General features: G+C 58.2%; 3 protein-coding genes across 5 annotated transcripts; all 3 read right to left on the bottom strand.

The window, feature by feature from the left end:
- Positions 1–352: 352 nt before the first annotated feature.
- Positions 353–3,379, bottom strand: LOC100589246 (keratin, type I cytoskeletal 16). Of its 2 annotated transcripts, XM_003279433.3 has the most exons (8): positions 2,769–3,379; positions 2,252–2,334; positions 1,958–2,114; positions 1,682–1,843; positions 1,467–1,592; positions 944–1,164; positions 805–851; positions 393–644 (listed from the first exon to the last, which is right to left on the bottom strand). In XM_003279433.3, the coding sequence occupies exons 1-8, from the start codon at positions 3,300–3,302 to the stop codon at positions 544–546; spliced, it is 1,431 nt and encodes a 476-aa protein (XP_003279481.2). In that variant the 5' UTR covers positions 3,303–3,379; the 3' UTR covers positions 393–543. The 2 variants fall into 2 exon arrangements, with proteins under 2 accessions (XP_030664052.1, XP_003279481.2); XM_030808192.1 differs by having other exon boundaries at positions 353–851; positions 2,769–3,377.
- A 6,887-nt stretch (positions 3,380–10,266) lies between these two features.
- LOC100581021 (keratin, type I cytoskeletal 17) lies at positions 10,267–15,408 on the bottom strand. Of its 2 annotated transcripts, none has more exons than XM_003279427.4 (8): positions 14,915–15,408; positions 13,787–13,869; positions 13,192–13,348; positions 12,426–12,587; positions 11,797–11,922; positions 11,490–11,710; positions 11,365–11,387; positions 10,267–10,513 (listed from the first exon to the last, which is right to left on the bottom strand). In XM_003279427.4, the coding sequence occupies exons 1-8, from the start codon at positions 15,344–15,346 to the stop codon at positions 10,419–10,421; spliced, it is 1,299 nt and encodes a 432-aa protein (XP_003279475.2). In that variant the 5' UTR covers positions 15,347–15,408; the 3' UTR covers positions 10,267–10,418. The 2 variants fall into 2 exon arrangements, with proteins under 2 accessions (XP_003279475.2, XP_030664051.1); XM_030808191.1 differs by having other exon boundaries at positions 12,426–12,584; positions 14,915–15,406.
- A 1,053-nt stretch (positions 15,409–16,461) lies between these two features.
- On the bottom strand, positions 16,462–19,992 carry LOC115833596 (keratin, type I cytoskeletal 42-like). Its single transcript, XM_030808081.1, is given in 7 exon segments — positions 16,462–16,512; positions 17,195–17,341; positions 17,432–17,451; positions 17,610–17,659; positions 18,702–18,804; positions 18,807–18,921; positions 19,945–19,992. Coding segments are annotated over 7 exon segments (534 nt in total).
- Between the last annotated feature and the right edge of the window lie 4,055 nt (positions 19,993–24,047).

Below are 24,047 nucleotides of genomic sequence, written 5' to 3'. Positions count from 1 at the left end.
GACTTTGCAGACAGACAGAACTGAGTTTGAGCTCCAGCCGTGCCACTTACTATCTGCATGATTTTATGCAAGTTACTGAAACTCTCTGAATTCTGAGGGTTGTCAATTTCAAAATGGGCCTGACCACACCCATCTCACAGGGTTGCAAGGACAATATCGTAAATAACCTCTGTAGAATGCCTCCATGGTGTCAGTCAACACGTGTGGACACTCCCCCATCCTGTGTCCCACCTCCCACTTCCATAAAGCATGGAGGTCTTCCAGGAAGACCCTTCAAGGTCTTCTGAGATTTGTCCCATTTCCCACATCTCTCAGGCTGTGAGGCTCCAGAAGGTTTCTGGAAAGCACCTGCAACTCCCCTCCCATCAGTTCAAGAACAGAGATCACACAGGTTTGCATCAACCAGAAAGTCAGCTTTATTAGCCCACCACCAGCAGAGGAGCAGGGGAGATAGCTGGGAACTGCACCAGGAGAGCAGGGTCCTGACCCAGGCCTTCAGGAGGTGAGGCCAGCTGGTGGGCAGGAGGCTGTGGTAGAGGCAGCTCAGTTCTGGGAGCTCTGGCCCTGGCTGAAGCTGGATGAGCTCTGCTCCTTGAGGATGGGCCGGGTCTGACGGCTCGAAGAGGACGAGGAGGAGGTGAAGACTGTGGGAGAGAGAAGAGGAGGTGAGAAGGGGTCTGAGAGCTAAGCAGACTCCAGGGCAGGGCGAAGGGAGGGCTGGGGGCTCAGAGGAGAAGGGTCCGGCCCCCACTCCATAGAAACAGGAGGAGGGGCTGCAGTGCCGGGGAGCCTCAGGAACCTTACCCTCACGGGAAGAATAGGATTGGCCGGATGCGTGCTGGGAGGAGAGGCTGTGGGAGAGAAAAGGCAGGGCAGTCAGTTGTGCTGAGAGCAGCAGCGGGGCTAAAGGGTCTGGGAGGCAGAACTGGGGCCTGGGACTCACTGGGCATCCTCGCCCTCCAGCAGGCGGCGGTAGGTGGCGATCTCCTGCTCCAGCCGCGTCTTCACGTCCAGCAAGATCTGGTACTCCTGGCTCTGCTGCTCCATCTCACAGCGTAGCTGGGCCAGCTGCTCCTCCACGCTGCCAATCAGTCCCTGGATCTGGGACAGCTGCATGCAGTAGCGGCCTTTGGTCTCCTCCAGGCTGTTCTCCAGGGATGCTTTCTGTAAGTGAGAGAGAGAAAAAGAGCCAATGGAGGTGGTCACTCCTGTCCCTCCAGGTCTCTGGGCATGTTTTTTGAGAGGTGCCTGGATTTTGATCCCAGTTGGGGTACTGACGGGCCAGACAATATGGAGAAAAGCTAGCCCACTATTCTAGGGCTGGTTTCTCTATCTATATAACGGGTCCCATGAGTCCCCTGGTCCCATCCTGAGAAAAGAAAGGTGCAACTAGATTGTGGCTTGTTGAGGGGGTGGTGGCCATTACTGGTGACTTGGGGGCTGCTGCTGTGCCAGGTCCTTCATACCATGCTGAGCTGGGACTGCAGCTCAATCTCCAGGCCCTGGAACACCCTCCGGAGCTCCGTCACCTCACTGCGGCTGCTCTGCACCAATTCGCTGTTGGAGGCCACTTCTTTGTTCAGCTCCTCGGTCTGAGGCAGGAAAGCAGAGCGAAAGGTGAGGCTCTCCCAAAGCCCCCGGCTGGGAAGTGCTGCAGGCTCCCTGAGGGTCCGAGCCCCACCTTGCTCAGGAACCAGGCCTCAGCGTCTCTGCGGTTCTTCTCTGCCATCTGCTCATACTGGTCGCGCATCTCATTCAGGATGCGGCTCAGGTCCACGCCAGGTGCGGCATCCATCTCCACGTTCACATCTCCGCCGGTCTGACCTCGCAGAGCAAGCATCTCCTGGGAAGGGATGGCAGGAGGTGGTCAGCTCAGCAGACTCCTCTCCTGGCCCTGGGTGCATTTGGCAACCCCACCAAACCAGCCTCCCACCCTGGAAGCCAGCAGCAACCGCACCTCCTCGTGGTTCTTCCTCAGGTAGGCCAGCTCCTCCTTCAGGCCTTCGATCTGCATCTCCAGGTCAGTCCTGGCCAGGGTCAGCTCGTCCAACACCCGGCGCAGGCCATTGACGTCGGCCTCCACAGTCTGCCCCAGGGCCAGTTCGTGCTCATACCTGGCAGGACAGAGGTCAGGTCCTCAAGCTGCAGCCCTGAGGATTCAGAGGCTCGGGGTCTGCTGGCCCTGCTGGATGGACAGGCCCACTCTTTGCCCCTTGCCCTCTGCCCCCAGCCCACCATGCTTGCTGCTCACTTGGTCCTGAAGTCATCGGCTGCCAGCCTGGCATTGTCAATCTGCAAAATGGGCTGCGCATTCTCAATGGTGGCCGCAATGATCTGGAGTGGGGATGGAGGACAGGAGCCCTGGTCAGCCATGGACCTTACTACTTGAGCGTGAAAGGCAGAAAGGGGCAAAAGGAAACTCCCCAAATCTGGAAGTCTTCTGGCTGGCAGGGCTGGCATGCCTTCTCCACCAGCTCAGGGTATGTAGGGATGCACTCCATCCCAATCACCCGCTTCCTGGGCCCAAGGCAGGCAAGCTGAACTTGCAGCTGAATCCTTGCAGGATATAAGAGATTCAGGGTAACAGCCCCAGTCCAGGCACAGAGATGCTAAAAAGGGACCCTCTGCCACCACTTCCCTGGGTGATCCTGGCCACTCCCTAAAGGTGCCCAGTCTCCCTGTTTGAAAAGTGTAATTGCTAAAAAGGTATCCCAAGGTCCGCTATAGCCCCAGCCTCTCTCAGTGCTCCATACACCAAAGTCGCCCACCTTGTTCCTCAGGTCCTCGATGGTCTTGAAGTAGGGACTGTAGTCTTTGATCTCACTGGGCCGCTGCCTCTGGTACCAGTCACGGATCTTCACTTCCAGGTCGGCATTGGCCTCTTCCAGAGCACGCACCTTGTCCAGGTAGGAGGCCAGGCGGTCGTTGAGGTTCTGCATGGTCACCTTCTCACTGCCCACCAGAAGCCCATCACCACCAGCAAAGCCACCACCAAAGCCAGCACCGAAGCCCCCTCCAAAGCCAGCACCAAGGCCACCACCATATCCTCCCCCGAAGCCACTACCAAAGCTGCTGCTGCTGCTGAAGCCAGCACCATAGCCGCCCCCCAGCCCGCAGGCTCCCCCAGAGGAGAAGCGAGAGGAGGAGACAGACAGGCCGCCCCCGTAGGTGCTGGGGGCGCGGCAGGACCCTCCGGCAAGGACAGAGGAGATGCGGCTGGAGCCGCCCCCGATGCCGCCCCCGATGCCGCAGGAGCCCTTCATGGAGCTGGAGGAGGTGAACTGGCGGCTGCAGGTGGTCATGGTGCCGAGGAGGGAGGTGAGCGAGCGAGCGAGCAGTTGGCTGAAAGAAGGGAAGGTGCTCAGAAAGGCTGAGAGCGTGCTGTGGCTGCCTCCAACCCCAGAGACCTTTATATGCACCTGGGGAAGGCGGGGCCCTCCTAACTGCTGACTCCAGGTTCCCCTCCGGATTTCATCACTCCTGTCCCGTCCAACTCCTCACTCTGGATTATTCAGCCCAGGATCAACTCCACTGTGTGCCGGCTCGGAGTTCCCACCCAGATTTGGGGGTGTGGGGCCGAGAGAAAAATACACAAATGCGAGTCGGTGGTGACTCAGGCTAGGCGGCTGGGAATCAGGCTCCCGTTCCTGGAGCCCTCGGGGCCAGTGGGGCCTTGGCACAGGTGGCTTTGTGGCAACTGCATCCCCAGGCAGTGAGTCAGCCCTTCAGAAGAACTCCCTGCCCCACAGTGACAGCCTTGGCTGAAAGAGACCTCAGTGATGCCATCCTAGGCTGTCTTGGGGAGCAGTTGCGGGGATCCTACATGTCCCACTCTGGGCAGGGGCAGAGTTCGTGTCTTCACTCTGCTTGCTGTGTGGCCTGAGGCTCCCCACCTCCCACTCTGGGCCTGTTTCCCCTCAGTGGTGACCAGGCTGGACTGAGTGACTGCAGAGTCCCTTCTGGTTCTAAAAATCCTATGACTCTCTTTCCCCTCTTGGATCTAATTCCAGTTCCGGAGGCTGCCTTGAGCCCCCGGGATCTCCAGAAGTGTGTGCACCATACAAACAGCACTGGCTATGGAGCCAGACAGGCGGCACCGAGTCCCTGCTCTGCCCTTACCAGCTGTACAGCACAGGCTGGTCCTATAGCCCCTTGGTCCTCAGTTTTATCATCTGTAAAAGGGGATGACACACCACTAGCTACAAAGAAACATGCGCGAATGACCCCACCGGCCCTTCCCCAAGGGCCAGCCCTGCCCCTCAGCCTCCCCATCCTGCCCCTCCAGCCACCTGCTCCTCACACTCACCTCTACACGCTGGCACCCTCCCGCACCCCTAAGCGGGGCCCTGCGCCCCCCACACTCCCAGCTGAAGAACACCACAGCCCCACACCTAGCTCCGCCACTCATCTACCGCCCTCTCCTAATCACAGGCACCCCACCTGCAGGCTGGTGGGAGGGAGCCCCGTCCTGCCACTACAGGCAGGTGTGACCTCTGACCCCACCGTGGGCCACAGAGTCCGCCCCTACCCTGTAGAAACAGGACTAGCTGGGGGTCCGTTCCCAGCAGTTCTCTCTCTTGTGTCCACAGATCCCAGGCTGGGCCTGGCAGCTCCATTCATCCAGCTGAGCTGGGGGAGAGCACTGGTCATGGGCCCACTCAGGCATGCATGGAGAGCCTGGTGTGTGCCATACAGTTCTGTGAGTGGGGATGAGGGGGGCGTTATTCCTGCCACCAGTTCTCAGGTGAGAGAGCTGGGATTCAGGGAGGGTAAGTGGGCTTCCCAAGATACCAGTCACTGGAAGCTGAGATGTGAACCTGCCTGCCTGTTCTCCTTGCCTAAGCCTGTTCCATCATCCTGAGCTCTCTCTCTCTGCATCTCAAATTTGCATCATTTTCTTGATCAGAGGGGACAGAGGGGGAACCAGAGACAGCTGGAGATTCACTCAAAGTCACTCTGCTTTAAGCTGCAGAGCTGCAACTAGAACTCAGACCTCTGGCCCTCTCCAGGCTCCCACCATGCCTGCAGGTGGGGCCAGTATACCCAACTCTCACCCACCTCCCCACGATCACTGGCATGAGGTCTGCCCACGGTGGGCGTGGCCTTGGCCTGAGAGCCTGGTCCAGCACCGGGGACTGGAGGGAGGATGGAGGGTTCTGGGCACCAAGACGGGGCCTCCTCGGGGTGCTGTGGGGCATCCCTCGGTGCTGGCCACTGGCCTTGCTCTGCAGCGCCTCTGCTGAGGTGAGGAGCCCAGAGACAGCCTGCTTCTGCCTGGGCTCCACTGGGGCAGGCAATTCCTTGTCTCAGCAGAACCAGGGTTTTGTCGCTGCTACATCTCCCCTGGTCACTCATCCCAGAGGTAAGAGCAGAACGGATGCACATGCCTTCAGAGCCAAACCTGGGAGAGGGATTACCCTCCCCACCCCTACCCCAAAGAGGGGCAAAGGGGACCCCGGAATCTTGGACAAAAACCTCAGTGTTCAGGTGTCAGGGTGGGCCTGGAGTTCTGGTCCATCCACAGACCCGTCACCCTCAGAACTGAAAATGGTCTTCAAGGTCACCAAAGGCTATCAATACCCCAACCGGAGAGGGCAAAAGCCTTATCCAGGTTAAGCAGCACAAAAGTGAGAGAGCAGAGACTCGAGCCAGCTCTAACTCCCAAGCCAGGATTCACACAGACACTCATAGTGGAGTCTCTGAGAACTCTTCACTCTCTGCCCCCATCGTGTGTGCGTGCACACACACCCCTTTCTCATTGGCTCACTGCCCTCCACCAAGTTCCCCATTCCAGGAGGTGTCAGGGCGGGACTATACACAGGCCCAGCACTGCAGACCTGGGCATCTGCATGGGCTGAGAAGCTGCAGGTAGTTGCTGACGAGCGCGCCAAACTGCTCAGCCAACTCCATAGATCACGCACCTGCAGTGTGCACAGCTCTCGGGGGCTGGGGGTGAAGAGGGAGATGATGACGTAGTCTCTGACCTTAGAGGAACTTATCATTTGACCCTGGAGGGAAAACTGATGCTGGAAAATACAGAACCTGGCTAGAAACCCTGGGGTGCTGGGCTTGCCTGCCACGCCCACAGCACAGGAGGCAGCTGAGGTGAGCATTGCCCCGCTGAGCCTCAGCAGTAGAGGAGGGGGCTGTCCTCCTGGCCTTGATCCCTGAAAGGGTCCTAGCAGAGGGAGGCACCAGCAGGGCCTCAGAGGATCTGAGTTGACAGAGGAGGAGGAGGAGGCGTTTCCCCTGCACCAGTGATGCACACCTGCCCCAAGGTGGCCAAGAGCCAGGACCACTAAGCCTGGTGAGCACAGAGAAGCCCGGTGGGCATCCTCCAGGCAGAGGGTTCCTCCCCGCACACTGCCTCCTTCCTCCCTCCTTCGTCCTGCCCATGTCAAGCACGAAGCATGAGATCATGGAATACCTGAGGCAGCCGGGAAACACCATTGGCCAATGCCACGCCTTGACTTGCAGTGATTCTCCAACCAGACAGAGTCCCCATGAAGATTCGCAGCCCTGCTGCAACTCCCGCATCAGCACCGCTCAGGACAAGCCTGCTGGTGGGGCTGTTTTACAATTTCCCCAGCCAACTCAGGCTGGGAGGGCAGGAGGCAGCTTAGGGGGCTAAGGAGGGGGGCAGAGAAGCTGAGGGGAGAGAGAGAGGGGGCTGCTGCAGGGCCCCAGCCTCGGGTGGACAAGCCAGAGCCACAGGCTTCAGGACAGAAGGAAAGAAAAGTAGAGCCCCACTGAGCCAGGATAGAGCAACCTAGAATCAGGGCAAGCAGGGGCGAAAACTTGGGCAGGACGTTCAGCCTCTCTGAGCCTCAGTTTCCTTCTCTGGGAAATGGGAATAACAGCCCTGCCTCACAGGCATATTAGGGGATTCAAGGCCAAATAAATAAAGCACCTGGCAAAGGCTGGTGGCTAGCGTTATGTTTATGAGCAGGTGTTTACAAAGCACCTACTATGTGCCTGGCGCTGTGCTGGGCACTCAGACTCAAAGAACAAGACAGAGAAGCCCTGGAGACATAGTCTTCTGGGGGAGAAGGTGGTAAAGACAATCCCAACACACTAATGTCAGGCCATGATGGGGTACTGGGGCCCTGCAGAGAAACAGAGAGAGCAGGGTCCCTGGGGGAGAACAAATGTCCAGGCCCAGGCTCTGCCCCTGTGACGGCTCCCGGGATCTGGGGAAATCTGTGAGTGCCAGGCCCACCTTCGGGGGTCCTCTCCCCTCCTGCATGTTTGATACCCCCTTCCTGAAGGTGGTGCTGTCATAGCCCTTCACAATCCAACCACAGATCTACAGCTTCTGCCTTGATGATGGGGTGAAACATTCTGTGCAGTGGTCAGGATGGGTGTGGACGAACTGTGAGTCCCTCCATGAATCCCATAGCTGGGTCCCCAGTCCAGCCCAGGCACATGTCCTCAGCAGCCTGGGCCCACTTGGGGTGCCTGTTCTGCACAAACAAGGAGCCCGGACTCCTGTGTGGGTCGCAGGAAACCCCCAAGAGGGGCTCCCATTGCCCCCACCCCAGGAATGTGAGCAGGAAGCTTGTGCCTCCAGGGAAGGCTGCGGACCCCAGGGGGGTGTGGGAGAAAGAGTGGGCCTCTCTCAGGGATGTTTATTCAAATGGTCACTACAGCTCAGGGTGAGGATGGGCCTCTGTGAAGCCCAGTTATCCCCTCAGCTCTGTGCATGGGGGGAGACCTGCCTGGCTCTGCTCCGTCTGTTCCCCTCATCTCCCCAAAACCTGGGTTGCCACAAGAGACCCACACTGCATAAAGGCTGAGGGACTGTTGTCAGCCTCTCAGGTCCCCTCGGGGCAGGCACTGTCTCTCGGGGTCAGGACTGGTGTCTCCTCCTTCCCCTGGCAAAATGTCCTGCAGGGAGACGGATGTAGTGGGGGGACACTCATCTCCCCCTGGACATGTTGCCAGGTCAGACCCTGCAAGGGGAGTCCAGAGGCAGGCTACCACTGGCATGGACCTGGCCTGAGAATCATATGTGTGTGTCCATCACTCAAGACCAGGTGTGGCAGCTCCAACGGCAACCACAGATCCGCAGCTTCTGCCTTGATGATGGGGTGGAACATTCTGTGCAGTGGGCAGGGAGTGTGTGGACGAACTGTGAGTCCCTCCATGAGTCCCATAGCTGGGTCCCCAGTCCAGCCCAGGCACATGTCCCCAGCAGCCTGGGCCCACTTGGGGTGCCTGGACAGACAAAGCTGCTCGAGTCTCCCCACCATCCCCTGGCTCAGCTCTCTGAGCAAACTGGGGGCTCCCCCATTCTGGCCTCCTGAGCCCCCCACCCACTCACTTTGTGGAGAAGGGCTTCTTCCCCAGCAGAGGGGCACAGTCTGGGGCTGTCTCTGGTCCTCCCCACACTCCAACCCCTCCTCACTTGCCCCATCAGTAATTGTGGACCCCAGGATCTACAGGAGGGAGAGAGAGCCCTGCCTGGAGCATGAGGTGGGGCAGGAGGTGGGGCTCGGCTCCTCTTCCCGGCACGGAAGTGGGGCCCACTCCCCTCCCGTGCCCACTATTGACCCCCTAGGCTCCAGGACAAGGGCTGAGTCACTGCTCCTTGGAGCTTCAGTGTCCCCATCCACACAACGCGGCACCTTCCCCCAGACCCTCCCTGCTTCCTGGGACTATTCAGATAAATGAAGTCACCCTCCAGAATGAGCCATCTGCAGCCCAGGGCTGGTTCTTCTGGTTGTGGCGGGATGTGTGGCGGGGGCCTGGTGCAAACAGTGCCTCCCTCCTGCCCTCCATGGCGCCACATTTGCTGCCAGACAACAGGGAGACGTCAGCCTCTGATGGAGCAGAGCCTGCCTTTGCTTTGAGTAGTGCAGATGCCGCTGCAGGTACGAGTCCCCGACTCCAGGCAGCCATCTCCCCTGCAGAGAGAAACTCTCTCCCAGGATGTCTTAGCTCTGAGGTCCAGGGAGGGCCTGTGACCAGCCCAAAGTCACCCATACCCCAGTGGTCAGTACCCACCCCTAACCTGGCCTCTGCCAGTCCCAAACCCCCACCAACCCAGGCTCAGAGGGCTCTGGTCACTCCCATTTTCATCAGGCCTGGGCCCCACCCCCAGCCTCCAGGCACCAGGAGAGAGAGGGTGTTTGGGGGCCCTGGTCTGATTCTGCAGCAGCAGAGACACCGCAGTTCCAGCAGTGATGAGGTGGAGGCACCCTCCTCCCACTAACCCCCTGCTTGAAGAAAACCAGGAAAGCAGGCCAACCCACCTGGCAGTTTCCGGATTTACTAGAAGGAAGATTTCCAGGTGTCAGGCTCACCTCCCACAGACTGCTCCCCACAGCCACGTTTGCTGCCACCAGCAAGAGCTGGGGCTGGTGCTCAGAGGGTGCCGGGAGTGGCTGGAGCAGGACTGTTCCTTCTCATTTTCCTAGGAGGCAGTTTCTACCCTCATGCCACCCCTGTCCCTAGTGGGGAACCAAAGAGGACCCAGACTGCCAGGGAGAGTGGCACTGCTCCCTGGGCACAGCCACCCCATCTGCAATGCCCCCCCACTCCACTCCGTCCCCATCCTGAGCAACAGCTGACCATGTGAGGAAGCATCCCTGAGAGATGCCCCACCCTTTCTCCCACACCTGCCGGGGGTCTGTAGCCTTCCCTGAAAACACCAGCCTCCCGCTCACATTCCCAGGGCAGAGGCAATGGGAGCCTCTCTTGGGGATTTCCTGAGACTCACACAGGAGTCTGGGCTCCAACCACCCAGCCTGCCTCCCCCACCCACCCTCCCTTTGTGCTTATCCCAGCCCTTGCCCACCTCCTGCCCCGTCTAGGGGAAGGGCACAGCCCACAGGACCGGGAGGAGCAACTGATTGAGTGAGTCATCTCTGAGGATTCAGGCTCCCACACCTGAGATCTTCCCATCCATTTATGGATGAGAAAGCAAGGCACAGTGAGGGGAAGTGACTGCCTAACTTCTCGAGGTCACAGAGCTACTCACAGGGCAAGCAGTGGCCACCTAGGACCGCACCTGATACACCGACTCCACCCCGGGTCTAGCGCAGCCTGGACCACCCCCTGAAAATCTCCAGCCCTTGGGAGAGGCGAGCACCCCCTTCCAAACTCTCCCGAGACTTACTCTTTATGCTGGTCTAAGGTGACCCCTGACCTGCCAGTCAACAACAGTGGGTATCCAAGCACCATCTCCCCCCACCCTCACTCCTTCCCATTTCACCCTTTTGTCCCTAGTGCCCACTTCGGGGACCAGAACAAGGACACATTTCATAGCTGAGTCAACAAGCTTTATTGTCATCAGGCAGGGAAGCATGGGGAAGGGACTGAAGCAGGGGGCTGAGGCTGGAGAGGCCGGAGACTGCGGGGCAGATGGGGCGGCTGCCTCCCTGCCTCCTGGGGGGCTGGCCGGGGGAGCTGAGTCCTCAGCGGGTGGTCTGGTGGACCTGCTCGCGGGAGGAGATGACCTTGCCATCCTGGACCTCTTCCACAATGGTACGCACCTGACGGGTGGTCACCGCTGCAGGAGAAGCAGGCGCTTTAAAGTGGGTAGGGGCCAGGAGACCCTCGCTTGCCCCCTAGCCCTCATAGACAGGAGCCAACTCTCTCCCTCATCCTCCCCCAGGTGCTGTGAGTGCCTCCACTGGCACCTCAACATCACACAGCACACACATCCCTCCTGTCCCTGCCACCACCTCCCTTCCATCCCATCCCTCTGCCGGTGGCCCTGTGTGAGGCTTGCCTCCCAGATGGGTTATTTGATTCTGACCCAGTGTGTCCTGCCAGGGAGGAGCCATGTAGACTCCATGAAATCCATCTCCGTTTCTCTGCAGTCTCCAGGACATAGATTTGCTCCCATCTCCCCCATCAGACTGGGATCGCCAAGACAAAAACCAGGCCCCTATCTCCTCCATTAGACTAGGAACCCTGGGGCTAGGATCATATATTCTCCATCAGACTGGAATTTGGAGGACAAGGACCATGTCCCTATCTCCCATCAGGCTAGAGTCCCCAGAGGCAGGACTGCTTTTGCTCATCCGAAAGCTGTCAAGAGCAAAGATCATGAGACCATGTTCCTATCTTCCCATCAGATGACAATCTCCAGAGCTGGGACCTGTCTCCTCCATCAGACTAGGATCTCCAAGGTAAGGACCAGTTCCCTGGCCCACCCCCATCAGACCAGACAGCGTCTCTCTCGTTTGATCTTTTCCTGAGTATCAATCCTCAGTGCTAATGGGTCACTTCTCCCACCCCTGCTGAGGGACAGCCATCAACTCCTGGAGCTCCTGGGGACGCTGCCCCAGCAATGTGCAGTTGGGCTGCCTGTCCCATGCACCCAATCCCCAGGGCCTCAGCCACCAAGATGCTTACGTTCTTTCTTGTACTGAGTCAGGCTGAAAGAAAAAAAAAAAACAGAGACGAAATTACATGTGGGTCTGAGAGCCCCACCCCTTGCCAAGAGACCCCCAGCCCTGACCCCAGGCGCCCCCACTCACTGGGCATCCTCGCCCTCCAGCAGGCGGCGGTAGGTGGCGATCTCCTGCTCCAGCCGCGTCTTCACATCCAGCAGGATTTTGTATTCCTGGTTCTGCTGCTCCATCTCGCAGCGAAGCTGGGCCAGCTGCTCCTCCACGCTGCCAATCAGCCCCTGGATCTGGGACAGCTGCACGCAGTAGCGGTTCTCTGTCTCCGCCAGGTTGCCCTCCAGGGATGCTTTCTGCAGGAGGGCAGGAAGACCAGGGGTCAGTGAGGGTGGCCAATGCCCTCTTCTGGGCCCACCCCCATGCACAGGACTGTTCCTACCATGCTGAGCTGGGACTGCAGCTCGATCTCCAAGGCCTGCATGGTGCGCCGGAGCTCTGAGATCTCGCTCTTGCCGCTCTGCACCAGCTCACTGTTGGTGGCCACCTCGCGGTTCAGTTCCTCTGTCTGCAGACAGGACATAGGACAGGGCGGTGTGAGCCTGGATCCCTCTCTCAAGTCAGGCCTCCTCCCAAATCTAACTGTGGAGAGAGTGGTGCCTTCTCACCAGCTTCCCGCATCCCAAAGCCCAGAAACATGCCATTTGAAATGTTAACTTTTTATGGTTAATCCCTGCGTGTGGGAGGCACAGACCGGAAACTTGAGAACAAGCCAGAACATGTAGCCTGGCTCTTGATGCTAGTTCCTGACTTCTTGAGGGAGAGGTGAGGACTCCCAAGGTCTTTACCCTCTGCCTTTATTCTGTGGGGGCTCCCTACCTCCCCACCTACCCCCCAGATCCCAGCTTGAGCTCAGCTCCAGGTCTGTTGATGCAGCGGGTGACCCTGTGGTCCATGCAGCTTGCTGAGGAGGGGGCACCTCCAAGACTCCTGGCCGTGGGTTTACTGTCAGTGCTAAGGCCCCTGAGCCCCAGGCCCTAAGAGAGCCCTCTGGCCTGCAGCAGCCCCCACCTTGCTGAAGAACCAATCCTCGGCATCCTTGCGGTTTTTCTCTGCCATCTTCTCATACTGGTCACGCATCTCGTTCAGGATGCGGCTCAGGTCCACGCCTGGGGCAGCGTCCATCTCCACATTGATCTCACCGCCCACCTGGCCTCTCAGGGTGTTCATCTCCTATGGAAAAAGCGGATGTGGATGTGCACATCTGGACCCATCCTGACCTCTCACTCCCAAGCCTTCCCCGACAAGGGGACCCCACTCCCCACAAGGACCCCTCCTTTGTTCTCCCTCTGCTCTATCTGACCCTCTAAATGATTTTTATTCATCTGCTCAGTATTGCTTCCACCATCAGACTCTATCTCCCCTATTAGACCAAGGGCTCTCCAAAATAAAATCTAATTATTAGGCCTATGCCCCCAAAATTTCCCCTCTAATTTCCAAGCTTCTATGTAGATGTTCAGCTTTGAGAGTTTGAAATGGGACAAGAAGATTTCCTCACTTATCCCCCACCCTCATGAGGGAGGCCAGGGTAGGTAGACGGAGCCTCTGCGGGCCCCTGGGAGGTTCCTTGGGTACAGAGAAGCAATGTGGTACAAAGAGGAGTCTGCCCTGCACGCCGGACCCCAAGGATCAGGGCTCTGCAGACAGGGAAGCCCTCTAAGGTGACTAATCCCGGTGTGCCTGCTCTGCTCTCTCCCACGTCCTCAGCCATTGCCCAGCCCCAGGGCTCTGCCACCCACTCCTCAACATCTTTGACCTTCTGCCCCAGCCACCTCACCTCCTCGTGGTTCTTCTTCAGGTAGGCCAGCTCTTCCTTGAGGTTCTCAATCTGCATCTCCAGGTCGGCTCTGGCCAGGGTCAGCTCATCCAGCACCCTGCGCAGGCCATTGATATCGGCCTCCACACTCAGGCGCAGGGCCTGCTCTGTCTCAAACCTGCCGTGGGAATCAGAGACTTCAGCCCAGGCTGCTCGGACCTGCAGGTCCAGGTCCTGGCTGCTCACCTGCCTTCATTTTGCCAGGACTCTAAGGGGTTGGAAGGGCTGATGAGAGGGTTGAGTGGAAACGAATTCCAGCCCCGGGGCCCCGGGACCATCACAGGGCCAGATCCCACGCCCACCAGCTTCCTCACTTCTCTCTGCCTCTCGCCTCCCGCCTCCCCTCCCTCTCTTCTATTCCCTGCCTAAGCCCAGCAACCTTCAGAACTGGCTGCCTTCACTGCATCCTGGACTAAGGAGTGGGGCTTCTAGGACTGCCCCACCCTGAGCTCCTGGGCCTTGCCACAAGCAACCAAGGAGTCCTGGGGTCAGAAGGGGCACCCCGAGATCCTCCCCCAGCTGGTCCAGGCTGCCCAAGGCCACAGCTAGGACTCACTTGGTGCGGAAGTCATCAGCAGCCAGACGGGCATTGTCAATCTGTAGCAGGATGTTGGCATTGTCCACGGTGGCTGTGAGGATCTGAGGAGATGGGAGAGTAGTCAGGTCATTAGAAGGGGGTGGCTGAACCCACATCAGGGTTCTGAGCAGATCTTCCTGCCTCGGGGCCTCTCTTCCCACCCAGCCCCTCCCTTACCCCGTGCTATATTATTGGCAGAGGAGAGGCAAGCAGGATTCTGAAGGGCTGAAAGGTGCCTCTTCTTCCCCCGCTACTCAGTACCCCACCAGACCCCCATGCCAGGCTCAGCCTTAAAGGAGAAGAGACAGCTGGCTGGGAGTATGAGGCAACCAGAAAAGAATGGGAAAATGTCCCCAGGGCAGAAGCTGTCCCAGAATTCTAGAACAAGGGAGGGGATGTGGGCAACCCCCTCGTTTTACAGTCAGCTAAAGGGTGCCCCTGACAGGCTCCCCCAAAAGGAGGCTAAAGGAGCCTTCACCAAAGAGTGGTTCCAAATCAGAAGTCAGGACCCCTCCTAATCCCTAATCCTGGGCTCCAGCCAGCAGCCCCGCCCCCTGGGGTTTGCTGAGCCTGTCTTAAGGGACAGCAGGACGAAAGGAAAAGCCAGAAAAATCCGCAGATAAGGCACATCAGAGGCCTTCCCCACACTGAGGTCCCACCCCCTCCTTTCTGCCTCCTCCTGCAGCAGGTGCTATCAGGAGCTCACTCAGACACCCCCACTCCACATCACCCAAAACCCCCTCCTGTTGACCCCTGCTCGAAATGAGCAAGACACCACGAATCCAGCGGCCCATTGGCCCAGCCCTCCATCTGCATCCTCCTGCCTCATCCTACAACCTCTGCAGGTGGAGGAGCTCCACGAGGGAGAAACTGAGGCTCCAAGGGGCTCCACGAGGCCTGTTTGTCCCTGACTCAGACTGCTGCCCCCAGAAAAGGGGGATGTGAGCCACACAGGGGCCCCAAGGCAGGTTCCCAGAAGCTAAGCCACAGCCAAACCACCCTTGGCTCCCTGAGACCCTATGGCTGGACTCCAGGCCTTTGGCCAGGGCAAGAGTTGGGCGGAAGAAGTCGTGCCCCCCAGAGACCCCTCCCACCAGCAGGCCCTACCTTGTTCTGCAGCTCCTCGATTGTCCTGTAGTACTGGTTGTAGTCACGGGCGGGCCCCGGGGCCTGCCTCTGGTACCAGTCACGGATCTTCACCTCCAGCTCAGTGTTGGCCTCCTCCAGGGCGCGCACCTTGTCCAGGTAGGAGGCCAGGCGGTCATTGAGGTTCTGCATGGTGGCCTTCTCACCTCCGGCCAGCAGCCCATCAACACCCCCAAAGCTGCTGCCGTAGCCACCGCCAGAGCCAAAGCTGTAGCAGCTGGAGTAGCTGCTACCCCCGAGGGCGCTCCCCAGGCCACCAGCAGATCCCAGCCTGCAGGAGCCGGCACCCAGGCCGCCAGACAGCCGGCAGGAGGTGCGGGACGAGCCGCCCCCCAGGCTGGAGGAGCCCTTGATGGAGCTGGAGGAGGTGAACTGGCGGATGGTGGTGGTCATGGTGGCGGCAGCAGGAGGCAGGCACACAGGAGAAGGGCTGGAGAGGAGGGGGGCCCCAAGTTGTGTAGGGCTGCCGGGGTTCACCCGCTTCCTTTATAGGCCACCAAGTGGGCGTAGCGATTACAACAGGCTTGCTCCTCTGTTTCCATTCCCCTGGGCTTTCATCACCACTGGCCACCTGCCAGCTCCCAGGTGGCTGGGGGCCCCCTCCCCGCCCATCATCAGGAATTTGCCTCATTTCTCCAAATCCTCGTGCTGGGTGCCGTGCGTGTGTGTGCCTCTGGTCTCAGGCCCGTCACCTGTGATTCAGGCAGGCCCTCCAGCTATGCTTTCCCATGACCTAATACGGAGAAGAGAAGGCAGGACGTCACCGTCCCCAGGCCCTCCCAGGCAGCCACCACCCCAGCCCGGCCCGCCTCAACCCTGTCTGGTGGGGAAATAGGTTGCAGTGTCAGGTGACCCCCCCACCAAAGTTGCTGTCTTTCACCCCACACTGCTCCACCCATGGTGCTGGCCCAGGGCTGGGTGCTGAAGAGAAAGAGGAGACCGAGAGCCGATCCTGCCTTGGAAACTGAGCCCAAACCCACCAGGCCCACCTCACAGCACAGAAATGCCATCAAGCCTCAGAGACCAACCCACATCGCCGATAAAGAAATTGGGGCTCCAGAGGGGTGCAGTGTCCACACTGGCCCCTTCTGCAGAGCCTGACACCCAGGAATGCACTCTAGGGGCTACAGTTCCATCCAGTCAGCTTCTGACCCTGCCCCATCCCTGGAAGCCCTTGCTAACCCAGTCTCTTCCTGTAAACCTTTCCCCAGGTTTACACCCCAGGCTGGGGTGGGCAAACAGGGACTCAGCTATAGGATGGGGAAATGGTGGGCTGTGCCAACTGAGAGGGGGATGCCCCCTTCCACTCCCCTCACCCTTCTGTACCCCAAGAGACCTCAGGGTCAGGTGAGGGGCATTTATCTCAGGTCTCAGCCCACAGGAAACCTAAAGGACATTGCCCAAGAGGCTCTTACAGAGACCCCAGCCAGCCCCCTCCCCACTCCAGGGTCCCCAAGGTGTGGCTCCTCAGGTGGGCCATGTGCCCCACCCCACAGCCCCACCCTGCCCTACCCACCACCCCAAGCCCGGCCCTGGGTCCCAGGGTCCCGCCAGGCCCGCTGGGTGGAATGTGGTCATGTTTCAGACTGCCGATGGCTTCCACTTCCCAGACAGGCCCAGACGGCCCCGCCAGCAGCCGAGAGAGATTCCTCAATAGCCCAGTGGCTGCCAAGCCACCAAAGCAAACAGGACGCCCCCCACGCGTACACACACAGCGGCCACCCCGCCCCACACACACCCCGAGCTGGGCAGAGCCGGTCTGGTTTCCTGGGCTGGCTGCGTCACTGCCACCCCCTCTCACTCATCAATGCCCTGGACCACTCCTTCAGAAGCCCCTCCCCACCGAGCCCCTCTCCTTCTGCTCTTGAACCCGCCCTGGGCTGAGGCAGAGAGTCCTCCCCAACAGGCATGGTCCTTGGAAAGTCTGTGTGGCCCTCCCAGGGACCAGCCACAGGTGACAGGGACTCGGGGGCTGATTCTTAGAAACTTTTCCCAATGCAAGGGGCTGTCCCATCCCTCTACCCTTAATCCTTCTGCCTCTTCCCCTCTCATCTTTCCAGGAGCCCCAGACCTGGATGGAGTGGGCAGAACAGATTGGCAGGTGACAAGCCGATACCCAAACACTCAAACTCTCCACCTCCCCCAGTCCCTCAGCCCACACTGCCCCAAACCAATGAACAGACCAGATCACACGAGGCATTGAACTTGGAGCAAAGCTTTAATAGCAGGCACTGGACAAACCCAGGAGGCCTCCTCAGTGAGGGGCTGCAGAAAGTAGATACAGAAGGACAACAGGTCATGGACCGGGGCCCAGACGTCCACACGGGGCGTGGCAGTAGCATACTGGGAGCTGAAGCTGATGGCTGTGCCGTAGCCCTCGAGGTGGGGCTGTCACAGGCAGAAAGGGGCCTCAGTGGGTGGACCTGCTCACAGAAGGAGACCACCTCTCCAACCTGGACTTCCTCCACGATGGCACACCTGGTGGCTGGTCACTGTGGCTGCAGGCGATGGAGGAGGCAGGCACAGGGAACATCAGGCAGGAGCTCTTCCCCCCACCTGCCCCTGAGTCTGTGGTCCCCTCAGTCTCCCACACAGAAGGGTCCTCAGCCTCTCCCCTGCCTTGGGGTCCACACCGCAGGACAAGGCAGCTTCTTACCTTCCCGGGTGGGCTGCGAGGCCAGGGACAAGGAGTACTGAGTGGCCAGCCTGCAGGGAGAGGAGCACCCATCAGCCCGGGGATGCCAGCCAGCCCAGGCCTCTGCAAGCACTGCTGGGGAGAAGCAGGCCCTGGCAGAGGAGGTTCCCCTAAATTGGTGAAAAATCGTGGTTGGGAATGCACAGAAATTAGCACCGGCCCAAGAATGAAAGGGCAGGGGTTCAGCACAGCAGGAAGAAGAAAAAGAAATAGCACAGCAGTAGGCCTGGCGGCACTCTGTGGCTACTCACCAGGAATTTACAAGGAGAAGCTGAGCAAGTGGTTTTTCCATATCCCAGGGGGCCCAACAAATAGACCCAATTAAAGCAGGAGAGACTGTCGTTAGACTATAGATGGACTTCACCATTTTCGGGGAGAAAAAGCTGCAACGTGTGACTAAGCATGGAGACTCCGGGACACTCTCAGCTGAAGGCCTGATCACCCTTCCCAACTGCAAACCCGACCACCACCCACCTTGCTCTTCACAACTCACACAGTCATCAGAACCAGAAACCAGGGCCATCAATGCCCACTCCTTCATGTGTTCACCCGACACTTACTGAGTCCTGACTGTGAGCCACGCTTACCCGAGATCCAGGCATCCAGTCCTGCTGTTTTGAGCTATAACCTCTCTTCTGCCTGCACCACCTTCCTTCCCCCGCCCCCCTACCCCCCATCGCACAGGACTTCCCTGGCCAGACTCCCTGCTCCAGCCCCCTGGCACATCTCTCTGGCCCCACCCTGACCCCTCTGATCCATTTCTCCCGCTGCAGCCAGAGTGAATGTTCTAAAATATCTTGACGTTCATTTCTCTCTCCTGCTCCAAATCCCTCCATGGCTCCCCATTGCCTATGTGATCTAGTCCAGACGCTTTAACTTGGCATTCAAGGCTCCTCAGCCAGACTCCAGCCTGCATTGTCAGTTTCACCTCCTGCAAACCCCACAGCTTCCGACATTCACACCTCCTGAACTTCGCTGGTGCTCAGACACCAACTTCTCCCTGGGTGAAGCGGGCCCCCAGCCCCCCCAACAGGTACCCTGGTGCACACTCACTGGGCGTCCTCAACCTCCAGCAAGCGGCAGTAGGTGGCGATCCCCTGCTCCAGCCACGTCTTCACGTCCAGAAGGACCTGGTGCTTGTGGTCCTGGTGCTCCGCTCGCAGCAGAGCTCTCACAGCTGCTGCTCCATGCTTCTGATGAGCCCCTGCAGCTGGGCCAGCTGGGTCCCGTAACACACCTCCATCTCCACCAGGCTGCCCTCCAGCGATGCTTTCTGTGGGCCAAGAGATAGGTGGTGTGATGAGTTGGACCTGGGACCCTTCCCCATGGCAGAGCACTAGAGAGGAGCCCCTCCTGTATGGGGCTGTGGGTGCTGCCGGCACAGTGGGGTGGTAAGTGCATCCAGCCCTGAGTGTGAAGGGACAGGCTGAGTGGGGGACTCTGGTTCTCCAAGCAGGGGTCTAAAGGCTGGGCTCACCCTGGGGTGACAGGTACAGGGTGGGGAGGGGACAGAGGCCCTACCTTGCTGAGCTGGGACGGCTCAGGTTCTGCACAGAGATGTAGAGCTCCATATCTCTATCCTGCCACTCTGCAGGGCCTCTGTGTTGGTGGCCACCTCGCAGTTCAACCCCTCTCTCTGGAAGGCAAGTGGGCCACAGGGGTTTAAGGAGCTTTCAGAAATGGGACACAGAAAGGGGCTGCTCCTGAACCCTCACCTCCCAGAACCATCTCCTAACCTCCCTGGCCTCTATGGGGCCCCAAAGGCACCTGCACACAGAGACCCTCTGCACCCACATTGGAACTTGGAGGAATTCAGCCTGCTCTGCGGTCGTTTGCATTTCTTATTCCTGCCAACTGCAGCACCTCAAACACAGGCACTGGGTGTTATTCTTTTGCGCCTGTTGCTGTCCCTAGGAACCGGAGACCTCAGTCTGTGCTTGCCAAGGGTATACATATGTATTCAAATACGCACATCCTGTAAACAGCTGTGGTGGAAACCCAAGACCAGACTTGTAGAGACCTGGATCTATTTTGCAGGCCACAGTGAAGGGCTGTGTGAGCTTGAGTCCTCTCTGAGCCTCACATTTTACATCTAAAACATGAGGCGCTGGTCCAACTGGTTCCAAAAGTCCTTCCAACTGGGACAGCCTGTGGTCTCCAGTGTTCCAGCTGCACCAGCAGCAGCACATGTGCCCACACGTGTGCACACCTGCTTACACACAGGCCACCCACCATGCTGAAGAACCAGCCCTCGGCATCCTTGCGGCTCTTCTCCACCAAGTCTTGTCCTGGTCACCATCTCATTCAGGATGCAGCTCAGGTTCACTCCAGGCACAGTGTCCATCTTCACACTGACATCCTCGTCCACCTGACCTCAAAGGGCGTTCATTTCCTGGGCAGAGAGGACAGCAGGAGCTCACCCAAGGCCATCCTGGAGAAAGACCCTGGGGCCTGCCTTCTCTCTCTCGGAGAGGCAGGTACAGATGACAGACAGACAGACGGACACAGATAGGCCAACAGCTCCTCACCCTGAAGGTGGAGGTGGATGTTGTCATTTCTCAAACATACAGGGCTATGAATATCAGCAACCTCCCCAACACACACCGTGACCGGGACTGGAATTCACCCATCCCCACAAGTGCTAAGCCCCGAGAGATGACAACCCCCCAGCACGGCGGAGGATGACCACGGCGACCTCACTCACTGCCCTGACCTTGCCCCCACCACCAACCCCAAAGCACAGGCTGCAGAAAGCAACCCTACGCTGGTGTCACCGCCCAGGCCCCGTTAGCAAATGTTAATCTGCTGGAGGAAAGCAATTGTATAACCAGTCCTCAAAGCCAGGGGGAAACACCTTCCGGGTGTCCTGCTTCTGGGGAGTAGGCTCCCCCAGCTCAGAGCAGCACAGAGCTCGGCTGAGAAGGAAGCCACAGGACAGGGCATGTAAGCCTCCTGACTGCCCCGGCAGGACCTTGGATCTCTATCCTTGGGTTGAGCCTTGGAGTCCTGGGACCTAGACCTTCTGGAAAGGAGAGGCAGAGAGGGGCAGAGAGGTGGGGTGGATACGAGTCCAACAGCCTGAAGGAGGGTCCCTGTGCAGCCTAGATAAATCCCTTAACCTCTCTGAGCCTCCGTTTCTTCACGGGTCAAAAGGAAGTAAGAGTATCTTTCTCCCAGCTGTTGTATCAGTGAGATAATGGCTGTGAGTCACTTGTAGTGCTGGGCAGAAGTCCTTGTTTTAATGACTATCACTCTTATAATTAATTATAATAATTAGCATTGTGTGTTCTTACACTGAGTTACTCATTAGTTAGTTAACTGCAGTGAGCTGAGCCTCAAGGGACAAATGAAGTCTATTTGGGAAGAGGGGCTCCTCCAGGCCTCACCCAGTGTCCTCTGAGGGTCAGGGCTAGCCATCCATAAAAGATGGGAACTGGACTGAAAGCATGGCCCGCCCAGGGAGGTTCTGGGCCCCAGCCTCGCTTGCTTCCAGGTGAATTTCCTGCTGCTTCCCTGAGCTGAGCTCACTCCTCGTGGTTCTTCTTCAGGTAGACCAGGTCCTCCTGAGGTTCTCAGTCTGCACCTCCAGGTTGGCCCGGCAGGCAGGTCAGCCCCTGGGGCAGCTCCAGAGACCCAGCCTCACTTGGTGCAGAAGTCATCAGCAGCCAGGTGGGCATCATCCACCTGTAGCCAGCACAAAGCTGCAATTACTGATCATAGCCACAGGATCTGGGAGAGACGTGGGCTCCATGAGAAAATGCCCTTGGCAGCCTCCAGGAGGCCCTCCGACACCCTTCTTGCAGGCTTTTCAGAAGTGAGCCAGGGTGAGGGTGATGAGAGTCCCCTGGTCTTCTCTGAGCACCCTCCTGGGAATTTCTGGGACCCAGCCAGGCCCTCAGGGGGTTAAAGGATGATGGGGGTAGGATGCCCAGGCATGGGTAAACACGGATGCCAGGAGAGAGACCCTTATGCAGCCGTCTCCCACCATGGGGGTCATGGCCTAAGCTGCCTAGGCCTCACTCCCTCTTCCCCAACTAAATTCACCTCTAGGCTCAGCTGCCACCTCCTCCAGAAAGCCCTCTTGGATTCCTTTCTGCGTCTTTTTCCGGCCATACCTCCTCCCTTCTCCAGGTTGTGAATTTATACCTATTTCTATGACTTTTTTGGTTATTTCCTCCTCCACTGGACTCTGAACTCCGGGAGACAAGGCCATGTATGTTTCATTCTCTTTGGAATCCCCAGCCCTGGGCACAGTGCCCTGGCCCAGAGTTGGCCCCGAGGGTTCGTTAGTTTAATTAAGTGATTCGTTAATTAATTAATGAGGTTATGACTGGCCTCACCTCAAACCCAGGGCAAAGCTTTCTCTTCCCACAAGGTCATTGGGCGGTTTCAATGCAAACACGGAGGAGGGGCCAGAAAGAGCAGAAGGTTGGTTGTGATTACTGCCGCTGTCGTTGGCATGGTTGGAAATGCCCAAGAGGGGTTCCAGTTGAGGCCATGGGCATGCACCAAAGAGCGAGGCCCCTCCAGCCACCCAAGGTTGAAGCGCTTGTGAAGGTGGCACATAAGCGTGTAGAATCTGGAATTTGCTGAGGCTCAGGGCTGACTGCACAGACCTCAGAGGGATAAGCCCCAGGACACACTAGTAGCCCCCTCAGGCTCATCTGGTGCACCCCCTCCCAGACCCCACTCGAAGCCCTAAGTTCTGTGAAGTGACCCTGGATCAGGCTGAGCTGAGGGCCAGTTTGTTCCCAGCACCCTCTCCTCTGCCTCAGTGGGCCCATCTGCATCCGGCAGAGACCCACCCAGCCCTCATCTCCTTGTTCAGGAGGATTTGGGGGCACATCGAGGGTCGGCTGTGAAAACCCAGAGACAGGTGTGTAGGTGACTGGAGGCACAGCCCTGGTGCGTGCTGCACTTGGGGATCGGTGATGGGGTGCTGGCTGATCCCGAAGATCAGGAGCACTGACTCACCAGGGCTCCCCTGGGTTCCCCGCTGCCAGGACCAACCCCAATATCTGATCTGGCACTGCCAGTATCTCTGCTTCCAAGGGAGATTGCAGGAATTCCCGCCTAGTGGAGGTCCCGGGCAGGAGCAGCAAAGCCCCTCATAGGCAGCACCAGGCTTGGCTCTCCACCCAGGAAACTGAGCAGGCCTAACTGCCAGGGCCAGCTGGGCCTAACCTCACTACTCCTGGCCCCTGCCTCCCTGGCCCCCCTGCCTTCCCTGGCTCCCCTGGCCCTCCTGGCCACTGTACTCATCGCTTGCACCCCTCACCTGCCACTGGTGGCTTTGCTCTGTAGGACCCTCCAGGGCAGGGTTTGTGCAGAAGACAAAGTGGCCATGTTTACAGAATGCCAAAGCCATGTTCTTAGAGGTCATGAGAGGAGATGTGTGTGTATGTGTGTGTGTGTGTGTGTGTGTGGTGTGTGGTGTGTGATGTGTGTGGTGTTTATGTGTATGTGTGTGTGTGGTGTGTGGTGTGTGGTATGCATGTGGTGTGGTGTATATGTGGTGTGTGGTGTGTATGTGTGTGTGAGATCTGTGTGTATTGTGTGTGTGGTGTGTATATGTGTGTGGTGTGTGTGGTGTGTGGTATGTGGGTGGTTGTGGGTATATATGTGTGTGGTGTGTGTGTGGTGTTTGTGTGTATGTGTGTGATGTGTGTGTGGTGTGTGTGGTGTTTGTGTGTGTGTGGTGTGTGTGTGGTGTTTGTGTGTTGTATGTGTGTGTGTGTGTGGTGTGTGTGTGGTGTTTGTGTGTGTGTGATGTGTGTGTGGTGTGTGGTGTTTGTGTGGTGGATGTGTGTGGTGTGTGTGGTGTTGTGTGTGTGTGGTGTGTGTGGTGTGTGTGTGGTGTGTGTGTGGTGTTGTGTGTGTGATGTGTGTGGTGTGTGTGTGTGTGTGTGTGTGTGTGTGGTGTGTGTGTTGGTGTGTGGTGTGTGTGTGGTGTGTGTGTGTGTGGTGTGGTGTGTGTGGTGTGTGTGTGGTGTTTGTGTGTGTGTATGTGTGTGATGTGTGTGGTGTGTGTGTGGTGTGTGGTGTGTGTATGTGTGTGTGTGTGTGTGGTGTGGTGTGTGTGTGGTGTTGTGGTGTGTGTGTATGTGTGATGTGTGTGGTGTGTGTGGTGGTGTGTGTGGTGTTTGTGTGTGTGTATGTGTGTGATGTGTGTGGTGTGTGTATGGTGTGTGTGTGGTGTTTGTGTGTGTGTGTGTGTGTGTGATGTGTGTGGTGTGTGTGTATGTGTGTGGTGTGTGTGTGGTGGTGTGTGTGGTGGTGTTTGTGTGTGTGTATGTGTGTGATGTGTGTGGTGTGTGTGTATGTGTGTGGTGTGTGTGTGTGGTGTGTGGTGTGTGTGTGATGTGTGTGGTGTGTGTGTGTGGTTGTGTATGTGTGTGA

Source organism: Nomascus leucogenys, unplaced genomic scaffold (genome assembly GCF_006542625.1).
Source record: "Nomascus leucogenys isolate Asia unplaced genomic scaffold, Asia_NLE_v1 Super-Scaffold_285, whole genome shotgun sequence".
NCBI classification, from domain to species: domain Eukaryota; kingdom Metazoa; phylum Chordata; class Mammalia; order Primates; family Hylobatidae; genus Nomascus; species Nomascus leucogenys.
Note: the sequence above shows the minus strand (reverse complement) of the source record. Positions and strands in the feature narration are given on the sequence as shown.

What these genes read in the sequence shown, in the direction of transcription:
- LOC100589246 (XM_030808192.1), bottom strand. Translation starts at nt 3,302, where the DNA reads ATGACCACCTGCAGCCGCCAGTTCACCTCCTCCAGCTCCATGAAGGGC. An exon ending in GCCGATGACTTCAGGACCAA is followed by an intron (nt 2,115 to 2,251) that starts GTGAGCAGCAAG and finishes CTGTCCTGCCAG; the next exon opens with GTATGAGCACGAACTGGCCC. An exon ending in TGCAGTCCCAGCTCAGCATG is followed by an intron (nt 1,165 to 1,466) that starts GTATGAAGGACC and finishes TCTCACTTACAG; the next exon opens with AAAGCATCCCTGGAGAACAG.
- LOC100581021 (XM_003279427.4), bottom strand. Translation starts at nt 15,346, where the DNA reads ATGACCACCACCATCCGCCAGTTCACCTCCTCCAGCTCCATCAAGGGC. An exon ending in TCGAGGAGCTGCAGAACAAG is followed by an intron (nt 13,870 to 14,914) that starts GTAGGGCCTGCT and finishes CCATCTCCTCAG; the next exon opens with ATCCTCACAGCCACCGTGGA. An exon ending in CTGGAGGGCGAGGATGCCCA is followed by an intron (nt 11,388 to 11,489) that starts GTGAGTGGGGGC and finishes TTTTTCTTTCAG; the next exon opens with CCTGACTCAGTACAAGAAAG.